We start from the raw sequence: 18,418 nt of genomic DNA, 5'->3' as shown, positions 1-18,418 counted from the left end.
CTTACAATTAGTTCTGAAAGCTTTGGTATCTCTCTAGAAATGGGAAAATCATTACTATATGCAGCACCATTACAGGCTCAACACTATAAAACACTGTACCACCTGTATTATACACCGGCTAAAATAGCTCAATGGGGAGGGTTAGTGGGTATTACATGCTATAGGTGTGGAAGCTCGGATGCTGACTTGGAACATGTATTTGCTTTATGTCCCCGTTTAGATTTATTTAAAAATGAAATCGAACATTTTATAAGTAAAATTGTAGAAAGCGAAATTGTTCTAACCCCAGGAACTATCCTATTAGGAGTAAATGTTGAGGATATACGTTCTTTTCGTGGGAGGGAATTTTTGTTTGTTGCTATGTCTGTCATGAGATTATGCATAGCCTCTGCATGGTTAGATCCTGTACCACCTACCTTCCATAAATGGTTGGCTAAGTTACTAATAATGCATAAAATGGAGAAAGTGATATATGCAAGGAAGGGAAAAAAGGGTAGGAAGCTGGGGGATATGATATGGGATCCTATAACTCGATGGAAGGAGGAATAATAATGAGAAATGTTGGATTGCCTGCAGACAAGAAATACTAATTTGGTGCAAATACAATATTGATGTTGATCAATATGAAAATATATGTTGCATTTATTAATGGTATTTTTTATGACCTAATTTGTGTTCTAATTTATTTTTGGAAATATCAACCTCACCTGCTGATGATTTAGTCATTGTTCCCTATTTTGATTTATGAATTATTGGTATATACTTTTTCTCCTCTAATCTTTGGTTTGTATTAATGATGCCGTGCTTTGTATATAAATGCAAAATACTTCAATAAAAATATTTAAAAAAAAAAAGAAATCCTATAACAAATGTTGATACATTAAAAGATAATTTTTTTTGTTAAATTTGAAGATATTAAAATTCAAGTTACTGTGCAGCACTCAACTCGCTCAAGACTGGGGAAAATAATGTGAGGTGATTGGATGTTTGCATGTCCAGTTGATTGAATGTTATTGATTTCCAAGGTAGTTATTTATGACTGTCAAGTCTAGTACGGAGCCCTGTCCCTTTGAATTGTGGGGCCCCTCTCTATGCATTTGATGGATTGTAATTGGGCCACTACTACCTTTTAAGACAATTTGCCTAAATATGGCAGAAATGAGTTTGGGTGTAATTGCTCATGTCCTCTCGTTTCAAGGAGGATTGTATATTAACCTCATCGCTGCTACGGAGATTTTCCTGGTGTGCTGGGTCCTTTAAAATAGGTGTGGTCATGACGGAACGGTTCCGTCATGAGCACAGCTCAACCGATCCTCATGACGGAACCGTTCCGTCATGAGCATCGAAGGGGTTACAAGGGACTTCATCATGGCAGCTTTCTAGGAGTATGATTTTGGCCGTTAGAAAGCTGCTGATAAAATCACAACGGTCTGAATAACATTTTATTTACAGAGACATAGGATAATAATAACAAATCTAAGCCAACTTGAATAATATCTACCTGGACACATGCTGGGTGTTTCACAAGTGAGTAGTGACTTATTTAATACCATGCAAACACAAGGAGATGATGGACGGAGCACTGAAACTTTTCAGACACTCACCCCCACCAGTCACAGATCTGGGTTGAATCCATCCTCATTCTTTAGCTCACTTCACCACCTCAGTTCAGACCCAGCTCTATGCAAATCAGTCTTGACCCTTTGCCTCAGGGGAACAGTCCAGTCCGAACTGCAAAGCCAGGTCTTCCCTGAACCGAAAAGAATCATCATGTGACCGGTTTCTGGGTAACACCCTTCATCAGCCAGGCTAGCTTGAATCCAGTGGCAAAGTGAGCAAGGGACCCATCTCTGGCCATACCCTGCCAACTTAGGGCGAACAAAGCAAAAACAAGGAGATGATGGATGGAGCGCTGAAACTTTTCAGACACTCACCCCCAGTCACAGTTCTGGGTTGAATCCATCATCATTCTTTAGCTCACTTCGCCACCTCAGTTCAGACCAGCTATATGCAAAGCAGTCTTGACCCTGTGCCTCATGGGAACAGTCCAGCCCGAACTGCCAAGCCAGGTCTCCCCTGAACTGGAAACAAGCATCTGGTACCGGTTTCTGGGTAACAACCTTCATCAGCCAGGCTAGTTTGAATCCACTGGCAAAGTGAGCAAGGGGCCTACGTCTGGTCATACCCTGCCAACTTAGGACGAACAAAGCAAACACAAGGAGATGATGGATGTATCGCTGAAACTTTTCAGACACTTACCCCCAGTTACAGATCTTGGTTGAATCATCATCATTCTTTAGCTCCCTTCGCCACCTCAGTTGATATTTGCGTTCAGTTATCCACTGCCTGTTTTGTTACATTGATTCTAGTGATATTGATGAATATAATGACCAAGTTGAACCATTAAGATTCTTGGATTGTTTGGCAAATATGATTCTCTGAACATTGGTCGATCGCGACCCATGCATTGGTCATCGTTTAACATCAAAACATCACCATTACTAGGAATCCCATATAGTGCTATCCACTATCGCAGACTTGTGATCGTGGGTAGCAATATATGAAGAGATATGTTATGCACTAAGGAACTGCAGAAAGGCTTTACAGCTCTCCAATAGGATCTATGACATTTGAAGGATGAACTAAAGAAGAGTGGAACTCGCACAGCTTGTTGTTCAAAAAGTTGTAAGTTATAAAGTTCTGTAGTGTGCTCGAAAAGGAAATCGCTGTCTGGCCAAACAGTGAAAAATCCGCAGGAACTAATACATTGCTCCCCCTCTTGGGAGAGAGCACCTCTGAGCACAACTGGAGGGGACCGGCAGGTCTTATTCTATAAATCTGAGGGTTAACCAAAATGTTTTAGATCACTAATGCGTTGTAACACATAATCACACATCCCGATGCATTTCGGGAAGGACAACGCCCTGTCAGTCTGACGCCCTGTCTCTCTGTGCAGTTATCTTCATCTTCAGACCCTCACAGCCCCCCAACCACCTCTACCAGACCCCAAATCTGCACCTGCCCGACCCCAGCCATAGGAGGAGGAGAGAGCCTGGAAATGTCTGCACAGTTTTCTGCTCAGAGTAATCCCCTGAGGAAGGGTGTGGCCCGAAATGCATCGGGATGTGTGATTATGTGTTACAACGCATTAGTGATCTAAAACATTTTGTGAACACCATCTATCCAGTGATTCAACTTAAATCATGAATTTACAATGAGTTTAATAAACTGTGATTGTTGGAAGAACATTTTCGTACATTTGGAATGAACTTTTGGTTAACCCTCAGATTTATAGAATAAGACCTGCCGGTCCCCTCCAGTTGTGCTCAGAGGTGCTCTCTCCCAAGAGGGGGAGCAATGTATTAGTTATTTGAAGGATGAATTCATATGACTATGAATGGCCTGAGGAAGGCTGCCAAGTTAACAATAGCCAAAATGCAGAACAGCATCACTTTTATAAAAAGAAAATTGTAGTGAGTAAACACTATGCAAAGTATTTCAGATTGAATCTGCAGTGTGAACTGTAGATGTAGGGTTTTTGCAAGCAGTGTATATGTTTATTTAGTTTGAATAAACTTAAGGAGGTTGGCCTCATGAGCAGAAGGAACAATGCTTCTCAAGCAGTGTTGTATCCACCTTTAATGCTTCCATTTCTCTGTTTTAGTGCGTTCTTCTGGTCCACTAGAGATGTGCTTTAATAAAGATACACAGTAGCTCTTCAATGAAGCTCAGAAAACGATAGAGCCACCCACACAAGCCACGCATCTGGCAGTTCTAAGATGGCAGTGCTGTCCATACTCTGTCTATGTGTGGAGACCAGGCGGCGCTGCTTCCACCTCATGGAAGAGTGGGGACAGGGCAGCAAGGTCTGTGCTATAGAGGATCTTCTTACCCAAAGATAAGGAAAAAAAGCTCTTTCCATGTATTACTTCAATAGTTTACATATATGAAACACAACCCTACCCAAACTTAAGGTAATCCATTTCCTGCGTTCGCCCCATTTAATGCGGAGGCTAATAAAAATTCTATCCCAATCACTAAAATAAACAACACCAGTTGATTTTTAAAGTTCTGAGGCTAATGAGAACTCATAAATATTCTAATTACAGTCAGTCTCGATCTGTGTGATTTGTTTTCATCAAAATGTCAATGAGGTTATATTAAATACTGTCAAAGATAAGGATACTAGAAATAGAGGAAATCTTGTCCATGCTTGAATCTGTTCCCATGTGAGTTCCTCTCCAAGGAGAATTATTTGCCCTTTACAAACAGACATCACTTCACCAAAATGACAGGGGTAGCGGAAGTGACATCACACACATGTGACATGATAATACCCTTGATACTATCTTTGACCCAGATTTTCTGAGGAGACATCTATTTGTTCCTGAGCAGCAGCTCAGAACCACTGTGAGAATAATAAAGCATGGGCGAATGATTCTGATGTGCTGACTGTCCTAGGAGTAAGCAATATACTGCAGTACACTGAAGCGCCGCAATAACAAACGTCTCCTCTGCAGTTGGTTACCAGGGAGCTGGATTGACCATTTTTCTTTTTTTACTCCTGCTAAGTCAATTATTAACAGTTTGTTTTTTGCATTCACTGAACATATTATGATCCTCCATATCACTGTACACTACTGAACATCAAATGCTTTTTTTGCAGGGAGCTTTGTGATTGGTATATCTTTTCATTTCAAAATAATTTTATTGTTATAAAGAAGCAAATGAAGATACAGATTATAAGTAAAAGTGATACAATTGATAACAGATAGGTAGCAATCAGAAGCTGACATACAAAAATGAGTCATAGCAAATACATCCAGAGATAGAAGCAATCTGCCAAAAACAGAAAAATGAATCAATTAATAGAAATTAAAAATCTGAGGCAGACTCCACAACCAAGAGTATCACTATCAGCTGGTATAATCAGGGGAAGAGAGGAAAGGAAAGAAGAAAGAATGAGAAAGAAGAGGGAAAGAGTGGAAAAAAGAGATAGAAGACAGAGAATGTGATTGATATATCTTTGAGCATATTCCTCACCTTAATAATAATATTTCCAGCTTTCAACTGGTCTGACAAAGATTTTCTTCAGAAATATCTTTCCAACACACTAGTTGGTATCACGCAGCTTCAGGACACCACATCCAGTCACAGGTATGGTGCTCTCTCCTAGTACATTACAGCTGCAATTCCTCAGCATCTTGACAGTCGATAGGTCAAATGTGTACTCCAAAAGTTTCAGCGTTGAAGCCTTGTTGCAGATGTCGTAAGATGTCCCTTTTAGACCCGCATGGGCTAGTCATCTGGTGTCTTTGATGCCTTTGAGGGAACATGATGCCCTGGTCTAAAATCGTTTTGCCAAAGCATGTCCTTCACCTAAAGGTAAGTCTCTTGACAGGAAATGTTTCCCTAAAATAACTTCCATAAAAAACACAGGAAGCTTTTTTAGAAAGGAGCAGTCCATGTCTTCCTTGAGGAAACGGCCTGGCTCCTAGCTTCATTCAGAGTCTCGGCAACTATCGCCGAGCAAGACTCATCCTAGTTATTAGGCAAGATCTGGGACGAGGCACATGTTGGTATCCCAGTTTGTTGTGCTGGGCTTATTCAGGCCTCCGAGCCACTCTCCATCAAATCAGAGCCTCCTTCACAGTAGACGCAGCTGCTGCACATGCAGCATGTTAGGACACTGCTCTTGAAGCTGCTGAAAACAGAGGAAATTATCTGTGTGGCAAAACAAGGTTAAAGCAAACTTTAACAATGTTCCCTAGGCAGAATTCAGAGATTTGCCCAGATGGAAAAGTTGACCTGATCCCACTCTTAGGGTCACTCAGTCACTGAGAGGACTCCAGTCACCCAAAGGATGATGATCAGGAAGCTGATAAACTCCTTCCCCAATATAATACTGACGCTGGCTTATACATCAATGTATTTATTTATTTATTTTTTAAGACTCTTATATAGCGCAAACTAGATCCGAGACATTGGATATCAGAGCGCTTTACATGAGCAACAGGGTGAGGAGCGCCCCTGCCGAGACTTGAATTTGGTTCCCCAGTTTCGAGGTCGACCGATCTAGCCGTAAGGCTACATCCTCTCCCCATTTATAAAATGTAAGTAGCTCGGATACTTCACCAGAAGGGGATATCCCTTATCCTCTGTCCCTGATTCAGAGGAAGTTGCCTCACTTACCACTGTTTTAAGTAAAGCCTTGGAAATTACCATGCCAACTGTGCTCATGAAGAATATGATTTTGATTGAGATCTTGCACCTCTCCTCCTCGGTGAAATAGCCCATGCTTACATTCAATGAGGCTCAGTTGGATCTTGTCATGGCTGCATCGGAGAAACCCTTTTAGGGTCCAGCAGTCTATAGACAGATAACCAGATCCCATAGGCAGCTCTTGGTGACCCTAACTTTTTGTCCCCACTCATCACCCGAAAGTCTAGTTGTTCAAGAATCCTCCTCAAGGCAAAACCTGAAAGCCTTCCCCATGGTGCCGCCTCATAAATACTGGAAGAAACCGGACTCTGTGGGCCAAAAGTTCTTTGCTTCTTGCAGGCTTACCCCCTAAACTGCTAGTGCCAGTTACCTCCAAAATCGATAAGTTAATGCCTTGTGGGAATTGGCGAAACAAGGTAATCAGCTTTTTAAACAACAAAGAAAAGCCTTTTCTATACCTGGTCAAAGGTGAATTGGACATATCCAGACAAGATACTGAAGTGTAGCATGGACTCCGTGAACACAGTTGCTCAGTCCATGGGCACAGCAGTTGTGCTATGACAGGCTTGGATGTATTCCCCTTTCTTCAAAAGGAGATGTCACAAGCCATGCTCGTGGACAAGGCCTTCGAAGGTGATCAGCTGTTCAGGGAGAAAGACGATTCCTCCCTGGAGCTCTTACCAACAATAGAGCTGTGGCTTGTGTGCTAGGAATATCCTCCCCCCTGCGTGACAATTGCATCAATAATATATGACAATTTGTGGCTTCTCCAGGACAGTACAGTCCCAGAACAGACAACTTGTCTATACACAACAGCAGTTATACTGATTCATATGAGGTAAAGCTGGAAGTAGAGGATTTAAGCAGACAGCAGATGTAGGTGGGATCGGTCGATACGTGGCCTGCGGTGGAGAAGTGTGGCTCAGGGGTTAGAGGCGGCAGACCCGGAAGCTGAGATCGGCCCTGGACCAGGGTTCAATTCCCTGCCTCGGTGGGTCTTGGGCTAAAAATTCCACGGACTCGATAATTCTCGCTCCGGTGCCTTCTCGACTCACGGGTTCACACTCTGCGGCTCTGGGCAATAGCTTGCTTAATCTCCACAACGGCCCCTCGCGGCGGGATGCCTGGCTTTCACCTTGTGGATACCCTGCCGGGGTTATCTCATAGGGGAACACCAGGACGGGTTCCCTAAGCAAGCGCCGGGACACCCACTGCGGGTAGCTGTGCGCTATATAAGCACAAATACATTTACATTTACATTTACACCATACTGATATATTGACATGTGTAAACGTGATTACTGTGTTAAGTTAGCATGAGCTTTTTAGGAGTTTAAACACCATTTTACCTTTCTGCTGCATTTGCACATGACACATGTCTACTGCTTTAGCTTTGAGCCTTGTAAAATGTTTTCGGTTCATGCGAGAATAATATCTTGTTGCGCTGATATCAGTCTTGCCTGGCGAGCTGTGTCTGTACAGTGAGTGCTGGACCTTCAAGAATATCTCAACACAGTAGTTATTATGAGCACTGATCTTCGCACGTTCCTAGACATAACATATATGCAGCTGCAGCCAAGTTCTGGCTTTAGGCGCGTTTTATATTGCTTTGCACAAGAGCATACAAACACACTTGATGGTGCTTCACATGCAGAAGAGATGGTCGCTGATGATGTGATCCCTTACCACTAGGATCTTGAGGTATGGGGCCGCTCTGCTAAAACCCATAAGAGACCTTCTTAGATATAATATAATATACTAGCTAGGGAGGGTGAGAATTAGGTTTTGTTAAACCCTATTCATTTTAGCATAATACTATGCTTTCACTGTTTGTGTTCTATGGACTAGTGACTATGCTGATTACTTTGTTTCTTATAATATGTGTGCTTGCATTGGCTAAGATACTGCGCTTGCGAGCACGGCATTAGTGAATAAACATTTCAAATATGCACGTGTCCTCTTTTACTCCTTGTTCTCCTTGTTACTCCTTGTTCTGGATTGAAATGATTGTATAACGAAAGAGTGTTCATGTGTTCCACGTTACCTGAGGTGTACTAAGTTCATGTTCTGGTTTGTCGCATTGGGAGTTTATGATAACCAATGAGACACTGTAGTTAGTCTGGTAGGGAATTTTGGGTACTAAGGTGAGTTTTGGCACACCCTAATTCACTGAGGTTCCAAGCCTCTATGCACAGTTCTGTCTGAGCACGGAATCCATGCGACAGTACTGGGAGGATACCATTTCATTATATGCAGATGATATTCGGCTCTATCTCGCCAATCCCAGAGCGTCTTTGATCAATTTTCTGGATGTGCTTGCCATATTTGGTAGGTACTCAGGATTTGCTATAAATTGGTTGAAATCTGTGCCTTTTGTCTTTGCGGGCGAACCGCCGGTAGTTCTGCAGTCGTGCCCCATTCAGATTGAGTCAGTAGGATTCAAATATCTAGGTATCTACATAACTCTCAACCCAAAGTTGAGATACATCAATAACTTGAGTTCCCCCTTGAGCCAGTGTAAGAAGGATGTGGAGCGCTGGAGAGCTCTTCCACTATCATTGCTTGGAAGGATGGCACTGTTTAAGATGATGGCCCTACCTCGATTCTTATATGCACTTCAGAATTCAATGGACCCGGTACCCGTCTCCTATTTTAAAGAAATTGAGGCACTTCAGGGACAGCTTCTTTGGGACGGTAGACCCCGAATAGCGTTTGTTAAATTAACTCTCCCGTGGTATGATGGGGGAATCGGACTCTCGGATTTAAGGAAGTACTACTGGGCGTCGCAATTAGCGGCTGTGTATCATATCGTCTATGGACCCCCTGGAGACCCAGGTTATGCCATGGACCGCGGGCTAGCGCCTGGTGGAGATATTAATAGAGTATTGTATGCTAAGCCGGGGCGGTTCGCACTAACGGGCCCAACTGCGCATGCAGTTCCCCCTTGAGCCAGTGTAAGAAGGATGTGGAGCGCTGGAGAGCTCTACCACTATCATTGCTTGGAAGGATGGCGCTGTTTAAGATGATGGCCCTACCTCTATTCTTATATGCACTTCAGAATTCAATGGACCCGGTAACAGTCTCCTATTTTAAAGAAATTGAGGCACTTCAGAGACAGCTTCTTTGGGACGGTAGACCCCGAATAGCGTTTGTTAAATTAACTCTCCCGTGGTATGATGGGGGAATCGGACTCTCGGATTTAAGGATGTACTACTGGGCGTCGCAATTAGCGGCTGTGTATCATATCATCTATGGACCCCCTGGAGACCCAGGTTATGCCATGGACCGCGGGCTAGCGCCTGGTGGAGATATTAATAGAGCTTTGTATACTAAGCCCGGGCGGGTCGCACTAACGGGCCCAACTGCGCATGCAGTGCAGGTGTGGCACGCTTCTAATAGGTATTTAGGCTGGGAGGGAAGATTGACATTGGCCACCCCCCTATTAAATTTAGAGAGACTCTGGAGTTTGTGGAAGTCTAAGGGGTTTGATAAGTGGGATCTTATAGGGATTACCCAGATAAAGGATGTGTGGGGAGGAGATAAGATACATGCATTTGACTTTCTTAAGCAACAGTATAGTTTGCATGATAATGAGCACTATCAATATCGACAGGTGAGGCATGCTTTCCTCACCCACGTACCTAGAGACTCTGCGCTTCCGGAGGCCTCTCCTCTCGAAGACTGAACACTAGACGAGCACCTTCCTGAGAAGACTATTTCCTTAATATATAGGAAGCTTTTTAATAATATGGAGGATCCGCTGGGGCGTGTTAGAGCGCAGTGGAGTGCTGACGGTTTGGAATTAGACGAGGATTGGGTGGAGGCAGTTTACTCCCCGAAGGTAGTGGTGATTCAGATGAGGCTCCGACTGGTTTAGCTAAAGTTTTTACATTGATCATATATTACCGGGCCTCGATTGGTGCAAATGGGGAAGTGGAGAGTGCAGAAGGGAATGTGGGGAACTTGGCACTTTTATGCATATTCCTTGGCACTGCGGGGCAGTACAGGCGTTCTGGACGAAGGTTCATGATGAGCTGAAAGAGGTACTGGGAGAGGACATACGACCAGAGGCTCGAAGGTGTCTATTGAATGTGTGGGAACCCACGGATCTGGCTGTGTACCGGCGACAATGGGTGACACTTACGTACATGGTGGCTAAACGAAATATAGTTCAGCTTTGGGGAGCAAGCCAGCCGCCTCGAGTCTCTAGATGGGCCGAGGATTTGGACTGGTGTATGTTTAGGGGGAAGTCTGTGTATGTGGCCAGGGGTTGCCCAGAGAAATGGGGGAAGGTCTGGGGGGGTATGGAACAGTCATCGTGGAGAGATTTGTGAACCACCGGCGCCACAAATGGAATCGGAAGCGCAGGAGTCCCTGTGATCCCATCACAACATATATAGTTGCATGCGAATCTGTACCTGCGATATATTGACCTATATGATGAGAAAAGTATGGTAGCACCTGATGTTTTTATTTATCCCTTTTCTCTGTAATGTAATTTTCCTTTTGTTAATTTTGTTAATAAAAAGAGTTGAAAAAAAAAGCAGACTGCAGATATAGTGCCCACGTTCCTCTGCTAACCCTGCCTCCTTAAACCTCCTTTACTCAAACTGTGATCCACCATCTTCCAGTGGAGGGATGGTCTTAAAGTTTTCAAACAACACCCAGGGTTGGTGCACATCAGATCTTCATGAACGCAAAGAAAATGGGCCCAAGTTATCTTGAAATTAAACTGTATAGCCCTAAGGAAGACCTCCTATTTCCCCACCCTGGAGGGCGATTTACGTTGCCATAATTGGATGAGGAGCGCAATGTAAAGACATGGCTGCATTTAAGATTTGCAGCTGCAACCCCTGGCTTGCCCCTTGTGACCTCTGTTACTGCCTTTGTGACCCCTGGTTCCGGAGGTGGCAAAATCAGTACTAGAAACTCAAGGATAGCTTGTCAATATGTGTGTCAATTAGCTCCATTCTCCTTGTTTTCTGACAATTTGTTTCATTAGGCTAATAGTGAATAATAACATATTATTCACTATAGGAGTACAATTAGCTGGAATAGTTAAGATGAAGTAATGTTGTAACAAGGCTAATGCCCAATGAAGAAAACTTTAGTTTCTTGTAAAATATATTTAAATTATACCAGTGCCCAACAGAAAGAAACTTTTGTGATAGTTGAATAAATGTTATTCTAACATTTAGTTTGGGGAACTAAAATATTGTAACCACTTGATAAAATAATATACAGGAAACAGTTTGAAGCTTATTCAGTCATAACGGCAAGGAACTCCTAAACTTAAGGTGAACTTTGATTCCAGTTACCAAAAAATAATAGACTTGGACGGCAAAGAACTTGGTCCAAGTCTTGAGATCCAGTTCACTGGGCGGGTGACTAAAATGTTTTTTTTTTATAAAATCTTTTTATTTTCAAAGAAGAACAACATTAAATGACGTCACACACAAGGCATAGTATTGTTACACATTATACAGATAAAGAATACATAGGAAGCAAAAGGCTGACGAATCACTGTGAATCATGGGTCTAAGTCCATTTCCTATTTTACCGAGATCATCAATCAATTAGCCCCTCAACAGTGGTAATCATGGGGGACTCGCATATGCTTCCCCTGTATTCATTATAGTTGGACCACACCCCCACCCACTTCCTCGGGCATCCCCTGGCCACATATATTGTCTTTTCCTGAACCATGCTCCAGTCCATGTCTCTCTGCCATGCGCTGAGTGTTGGTGGTGTGGCGGCCCCCCACATCTTTGCAATGTTCCTCTTTGCTATCGCAAGGCCTAGCGTTGCCCACAGTTTGCCTTCCGCTGGGAGGTTAGAGGGTTCCCAGATGTTAAGGAGGCACCTCTTCGCCTCAGATCGCAATTCCACCCCCCACACTTCCCTCATACAATTGAGCACCCGCATCCAATAGGTCTATATCTCCCGGCATTCCCATAGTATGTGTAGAAAGGTTCATTACCTCCCCACACCTCCTACGACAGAGTCCATTGTCGCTTCGCCCCATCAGGACTAGCCTGGTACCAGAGATATATACTCTTTGCAGGATTTTCAACTAAATCAATCGCAATTTAGCCGATATTGCTATTTCTTTGGGGGACGCCAGCGCCTCTCGCCATTCTTCATCGTCAATCTCGAGTCCGTCTGCCTCCCATTTCTCTCTAAGGGCTAGTAATGGATCCGTGGTATGATTAATGAGCTTTTTGTATGTGAGCGATATGGCCTTCTCCTACAGGTGGCCATCCAGTAGTCTATCTTCTAATGGTGATGACTCCGGGAGGTGCGTCCCGGGAGGAATATTGGCCTGGAGTGCATGTCGAACCTGCATGTAACAGAAGTGTTCCTCCCGGGATAAATTATAGGTGTGTTGAAGGGTGTCAAATGTTAGTACTCCCTCTGGGCCCCATAAATCCTTGATACGAGATATGCCTTAGAGGTCCCAGTTTCTAAATCCTTTTGTGCGGCTATGAGTGCCTAGCTTCTCTGAAGCCCACAGTGGGGTTGCATGGGTGAGTCTGCCAGCCCAACCCAATTTCTTTTGGACTATATGCCACAGCTGGACGGAGTGTTTGGTGGGTGCAGTTAGTCAGTACCTTCCCGGTCTGGAGTGGAGAGCTGCTTCGAAGTTTCCACCCGGAAGAAGCCATTTGTCAATCTCGTACCCTGGTTCATTCCCTGCACAGTATGTACCTTGATTAATGGCCGACAAATGTGCCACCCAATAATATTTCCGGACATCCGGGAGTGCTATCCCCCCGTCAAACCAACCGACTAAAATGTTTGTTGTCCCGGTCATAAGACACAGTTTAAGGGGGACCACTTGCAAGGTCTGTGCTCTGATTGACTTCCCTTCTTGGAATCAATGCTCTCCTTGTGTGGCAATCCAATATCTTTTTCCTTTACTGCCTTCTTCCAGTTTCAGAATCTTGGTTCAGACGTGGTCCACCACTTTCCTATTCCCTGCATCAGCTTAAAGAACTTAAGATCTAGTACTCAGGTCTTCACATGGAGTTCTTGCTACGTTTTACTTTGAATGTGGGTGCTTTCTACTTCCTGTTACTTAGTCTTACTTCAGTTTTTACCTCCCCAAACATTTGAACAACTAAAACTTTCTTCTAGTATTTCTTTCTGTGACAGTTCTTGATATTTTAACCTAGTCAAACTTAATCCACCCATCAAGAAGACATTATTGATTGAAAAAGTAACTCAAGACTTGTGTGTCATTTAAACCTCTCCTGTTCAATGTATCTTTTAACATTACAATCTTGCAGTCTACTTTGTGAATCAGTACTTCAAAATGTAAGCCTACTCAACAATTCTATAGACGGATTGAAAATGTGAAATACACTTTAAGCTGTAGGTAAAGGACCCAAAGCAACCGATGGCTGAAAGGTGCTGATCCTTTTTAAGGTATATGTCAAAAGATGTTGGCTATCTCCAGACTTTAAACCACATATAGCATTGGAAACAGAATGTATTACTTACATCATACTGGGTCTGCAGGTTTCTGGCCTTTTGACTTAGAAAGCCGAAGACATTCGAAAAATGTTCATTCCTGATTTCATTAAAGACCTGAAGTAAGACAAATGTTACAAGATCAAGTTAGGTGCCTTTCTTGTATATTTTACATGTCACTTCTTGATATGATTAAATGCAATTTCTCTTTGCCTCAAACTATGCTCGTTAGATCACATCTGAGAGTTTATTTGAGAGGCATCATATTTTCTTATTGAGATCTTAGTCTCTGCTAATCAAGCGTACTTTAAATATCAAATTACCCAAAGCCGAGAGGTCTGCTAGGCCCTTACCCAAAGGAACTAGTTGGGCGGACGGGCACACATACCGGCAGGCCCAGCTTGACGGCGTCCACGGGCGCCCTGAAGGGCCAGGAGAACTGGTGCTTCCACAGCGCCTTGATGACCACCTTGTGGATGTACTGCAGCTGGTTGGTGGAGCGGCCCGGCTTCTTGGCGAGAAAATCAGATAAAGACACAGATCTTTCTATATTAGTAGTTTTCTGTTTTTTAATTAAACAGAAAACTACTAATATAGAAAGATCTGTGTCTTTATCTGATTTTCTCCAACATAGGGCATGGGAGCATGGGTTCGATTCCTTTGCTGCAGCCATTAACATAAAGTCCAAAACAGCATATTTAATAAGCCTTTATTAGTGTAATAATATGAAATAATGTGCATATTTGAACGACTGGTGCTATTTTCAATACAACAATGATTATTTTCATTACCTCATTGTTAGACGGGAAATCTTAGGGTCGGCCGAGCAAGGGGGAGAGCCTGCAGGCGAGGGCCCTCTCCTAGGATCGTACAGCCGAGCAACCACCCCCCCTACAGATGGACGCCACACAAGGATAGGTTCTTAACACTTTTATCAGTACTTTTAGGCAGGTTATCGTAACGATACAGAAGGAACAGGATTCAGGGATCCTCTTAAACTTAGTCTCTGTGGGAAGGGGGTAGCGGGACAGTCTTGGTACCAGTCTGGTACAGGGATACCTTGCGCACAGCTCTCAATCCTCGAGCTGGAGGGTTCTTCGGTATGGGCCGCGGCAGCGCCAGCAGGACCCCAGGGATGGTCTCACAAAGATGGGCCGCGGCAGCGCCAGCAGGACTCCAAGGATGGTTTCACGAAGATGGGCCGCGGCAGCGCCAGCAGGACTCGCAGGATGGTTTCACGAAGATGGGCCGCGGCAGCGCCAGCAGGACTCCAAGGTTGGTTTCACGAAGATGGGCCGCGGCAGCGCCAGCAGGACTCCAAGGTTGGTTTCACGAAGATGGGCCGCGGCAGCGCCAGCAGGACTCCAAGGTTGGTTTCACGAAGATGGGCCGCTGCAGCGCCAGCAGGACCCCAAGGATGGTTGCACGAAGATGAGTTCGTCTCGGTGTCTCTCGACTCCAGGATACAACTGCCGACCGGCTCTGGAGCTGCCCCAGTAATAGGTCTGGTGCCCTTTGATGTCCGGACCCTCGCACTTGGAGGTCGGAGGATCCGGGATGTGCAAGTCCAGACACCCAGCAGGGGGGTGGAGCCAGAGCCCAGGGAGGCTGGGGGCGATCGAAACCAGGCGGATGGGGGACCATCGAAACTCCTTCCCCCATTGATTCGTCAAGTGGTCTCTTTACCCCCTGGTTGGATCGTGGTGCCTCGATGTCGGGGCTTTGCTGGGTCTGTGGCTGGGGTCGGGCCGAGGCCACGAGGCCTGGTCCTGGAGGGTCCAAGATGGCGGCTGGGCCGGAGACGGTGGTCCGGGAAAGGGTCCGGGCCAGCCGAGGGGGTTGAGGAGAGGAGGTCGAGTTCCACTGGGGAAGAGCTGGGGGCTGACCGGAAGGGCCGCACTCGTGGAGGGTGGATGGTGCTGCTCTTGGCCGGGGAACAGGGGTCGAGCTAGTCCGGGACCCGTCATGCGGGAGGAGTTGGGCCACGCCACAGGGCCAGGTCCAACACGCGTCCCCCCCAGCTGAAGGCAGGGAGAGTCACCCTTCTCCTTGGGTATTCTCCTCGCTGAGGCGGAAGAAGCGGGACAGGCCGTCTGCGTTGGCGTGGTCGTTGCCTGGACGATGCTCCACAGTGAAGTCCATCCCTTGCAGGGAGATGGACCAACGCAACAGCTTCGGATTCTCCCCTCGCATCTGCATCAGCCATTGCAGAGGTCGGTGGTCAGTTTGTACCCGGAAGTGGGTGCCGAAGAGATAGGGCCGGAGCTTCTTGAGAGCCCACACCACGGCGAAGGCCTCCCGCTCGATGGTGCTCCAGCGCTGTTCTCGGGCCAGCAGACGTCGGCTAATGAAGGCTACTGGCTGGTTAATTCCCTCAGTATTGATTTGGGAGAGAACTGCCCCGACGCCGTGATCGGAGGCATCTGTTTGCACTATGAATTCCCGGCTGTAGTCGGGGGCTTGAAGCACGGGTGCGGTGCACATTGCTGTCTTGAGGGTCTCAAAGGCGGCCTGACACTCGGGTGTCCAGTGTACCTTTTTGGTGGGTGTTTCTTTGACGTGAGTTCTGTGAGGGGGCCCACAATACTGCTGTAGTCCTTTACGAAGCGCCGGTAATATCCCGTGAGCCCCAGGAAGGCTTGTACCTCTGTTTGGGTGACCGGGGGTTCCAAGGCCATGATGGCGGCGATCTTGGGTTGGAGGGGGGCCACCTGGCCACTTCCCACCTGGTGCCCCAGGTAGGTCACGGACCCTTGGCCGATTTAGCACTTGCTGGCTTTTATTGTTAGTCCTGCCAGTCGGAGGGCGGCCAAGACCTCCCGGAGGTGTTCAGCCCAGTGGAGACTTACACCGCAATATCGTCCAGGTAGGCGGCGCTGAACTCCTCGAGCCCCGCCAGCACCTTATTCACTAGTCTCTGGAACGTGGCGGGGCGTTTTTCATCCCGAAGGGCATCACCCTGAAGTGGTAGTGGCCATCAGGGGTGGAGAAGGCGGATCACTCCTGGGCGCCCGGGGTGAGGCCGATCTGCCAGTAGCCCGCGGTTTGGTCGAAGGTGCTCAGGTAGCGGGCTGCCCCCAGGCGGTCGATCAGTTCATCAGCCCGAGGGATGGGGTGAGCGTCTGTTCGGGTGACGGCGTTCAGGCCCCGGTAGTCTACACAAAACCTGAGTTCTGGGGGCGACGCCAGGGGCGGCGGCCTTGGGGACCAGCACGACCGGGCTGGCCCATGGGCTGTCGAGGGCTCGATCACCCCTAGGGCCAGCATCTAGGACACTTCCGACTGGATGCAGGCGCGTACCCGATCGGGAACTCTTTAGGCCTGGTGCCGTATAGGGGGGCTATCCCCGGTGTCGACATCGTGGGGGCACCAGGGGGTGACCCCGGGTGTGAGAGAGAATAAATCAGCAAATTGTCGTAATAAGTCTTGGCAACTTTGGCGTTGTGCTGGGGTCAGGGTGGAAGAGAGGTTGACTCCTTCCACGGAGCCGTCTTTTTCGAGGGTCTTCAGGAGGTCGGGTAGTGGCTCGGAGTCCTCTTCAGCCCCACTGTCGGTAGCCATCAGGAGGCTAAGTTCTGAGCGGACAAAGTGAGGCTTAAGTTGGTTGGCATGGAGGACCCGGAGGGGGTTCCTGGGGGACTCCATGTCCACCAGGTATGTGACAGGGCCCTTGCGCTCCACCACTTTGAAGGGCCCAGTCCATTTGTCCTGGAGGACGCAGGGTTCGACCGGGGACATGACCCAGACCTGTTGTTCCGGCTCGAACTCAATGGATGAGGTGTTTTTATCATACCAATTTTTTTTGTCTTCTTGGCTGGCTTCGAGGTTGGCCTTGGCAAGTTCCCGGAACCGCCGAGTCTGGTTCCGGAGGGTCAGGAGGTACAGGTACACATCAGGAGGAGCATTTTGGGTGGTCACCTCCCATCCTTCTTTGACCAGACTTAGGGGACCCCGGACGGGGTGCCCATACAATAGTTCGAAGGGGCTGAATCCCAGGGACTTCTGTGGGACCTCCCGGTAGGCAAATAGGAGGCAGGGCAGCAACACGTCCCATTGGCGTCGTAAGGGCTCCGCCAGGCCCATGATCATACCCTTGAGGGTGCGATTGAAGCGTTCCACCAGTCCGTTCCCTTGAGGGTGGTAGGGGGGGTCGTAAATTTGTACGTGACCCCGCACTGTTGCCATAGGAACTTCATGTATCGGGAGATAAAGTTCGTGCCTCGATCACTGACGACTTCTCGGGGGAAGCCCACCCGGGAGAAGATTCCCATCAGGGCCCGGCCCACCACGGGCGCTGTCACGGTCCGGAGAGGTATGGCTTCGGGATAGCGGGTGGCATGGTCCACCAGGACGAGTATTAACGGTGACCTTGTGATGTCCGGGGCTCCAGGGGCCCCACAATGTCCATCCCTACCCGCTCAAAGAGAGTGTTGACGACTGGGAAAGGTTGCAGGGGGACATTTAGTTTTCTGCCGCTCTTCCCGCTGGCCTGGCAGGTGGGGCAGGCTCGGCAGTGGTTGATCACATCGTTCCTCATCTTGGGCCAGTAGAAGTGGGTCACCAGGCGGGTGTAAGTTTTGTCCTGCTCCAGGTGCCCGGCGAGAGGTACATCATGAGCCAGGTTCAGGAGGAAGTCTCTGAATCGGAGGGGGACTACCAGCACCCGGCTGGCCCCTAGCTCGGCAATCTTCTGCTCACTGTAGAGGAGCTCATTGTCCCAATAG

General features: G+C 46.9%; 1 protein-coding gene across 2 annotated transcripts in view; it reads right to left on the bottom strand.

Annotated features, from left to right (window-relative positions):
* VPS33B (VPS33B late endosome and lysosome associated) overlaps positions 1 to 18,418 on the bottom strand; it is a 792,141-nt gene that overhangs the window by 377,577 nt on the left and 396,146 nt on the right. For both annotated transcript variants that reach the window (XM_086958170.1, XM_086958171.1), the window contains exon 13: positions 13,725 to 13,811. In XM_086958170.1, coding sequence (XP_086814296.1) covers positions 13,725 to 13,811 — 87 coding nt within the window. The remainder of the gene's footprint in view (positions 1 to 13,724; positions 13,812 to 18,418) is intronic.

This window comes from Lissotriton vulgaris, chromosome 2_1 (assembly GCF_964263255.1).
Source record: "Lissotriton vulgaris chromosome 2_1, aLisVul1.2, whole genome shotgun sequence".
Taxonomy (NCBI): Eukaryota; Metazoa; Chordata; class Amphibia; order Caudata; family Salamandridae; genus Lissotriton; species Lissotriton vulgaris.
The sequence above is the reverse complement of the archived record's forward strand: the minus strand, read 5'-3'. Positions and strand labels throughout refer to the sequence as shown.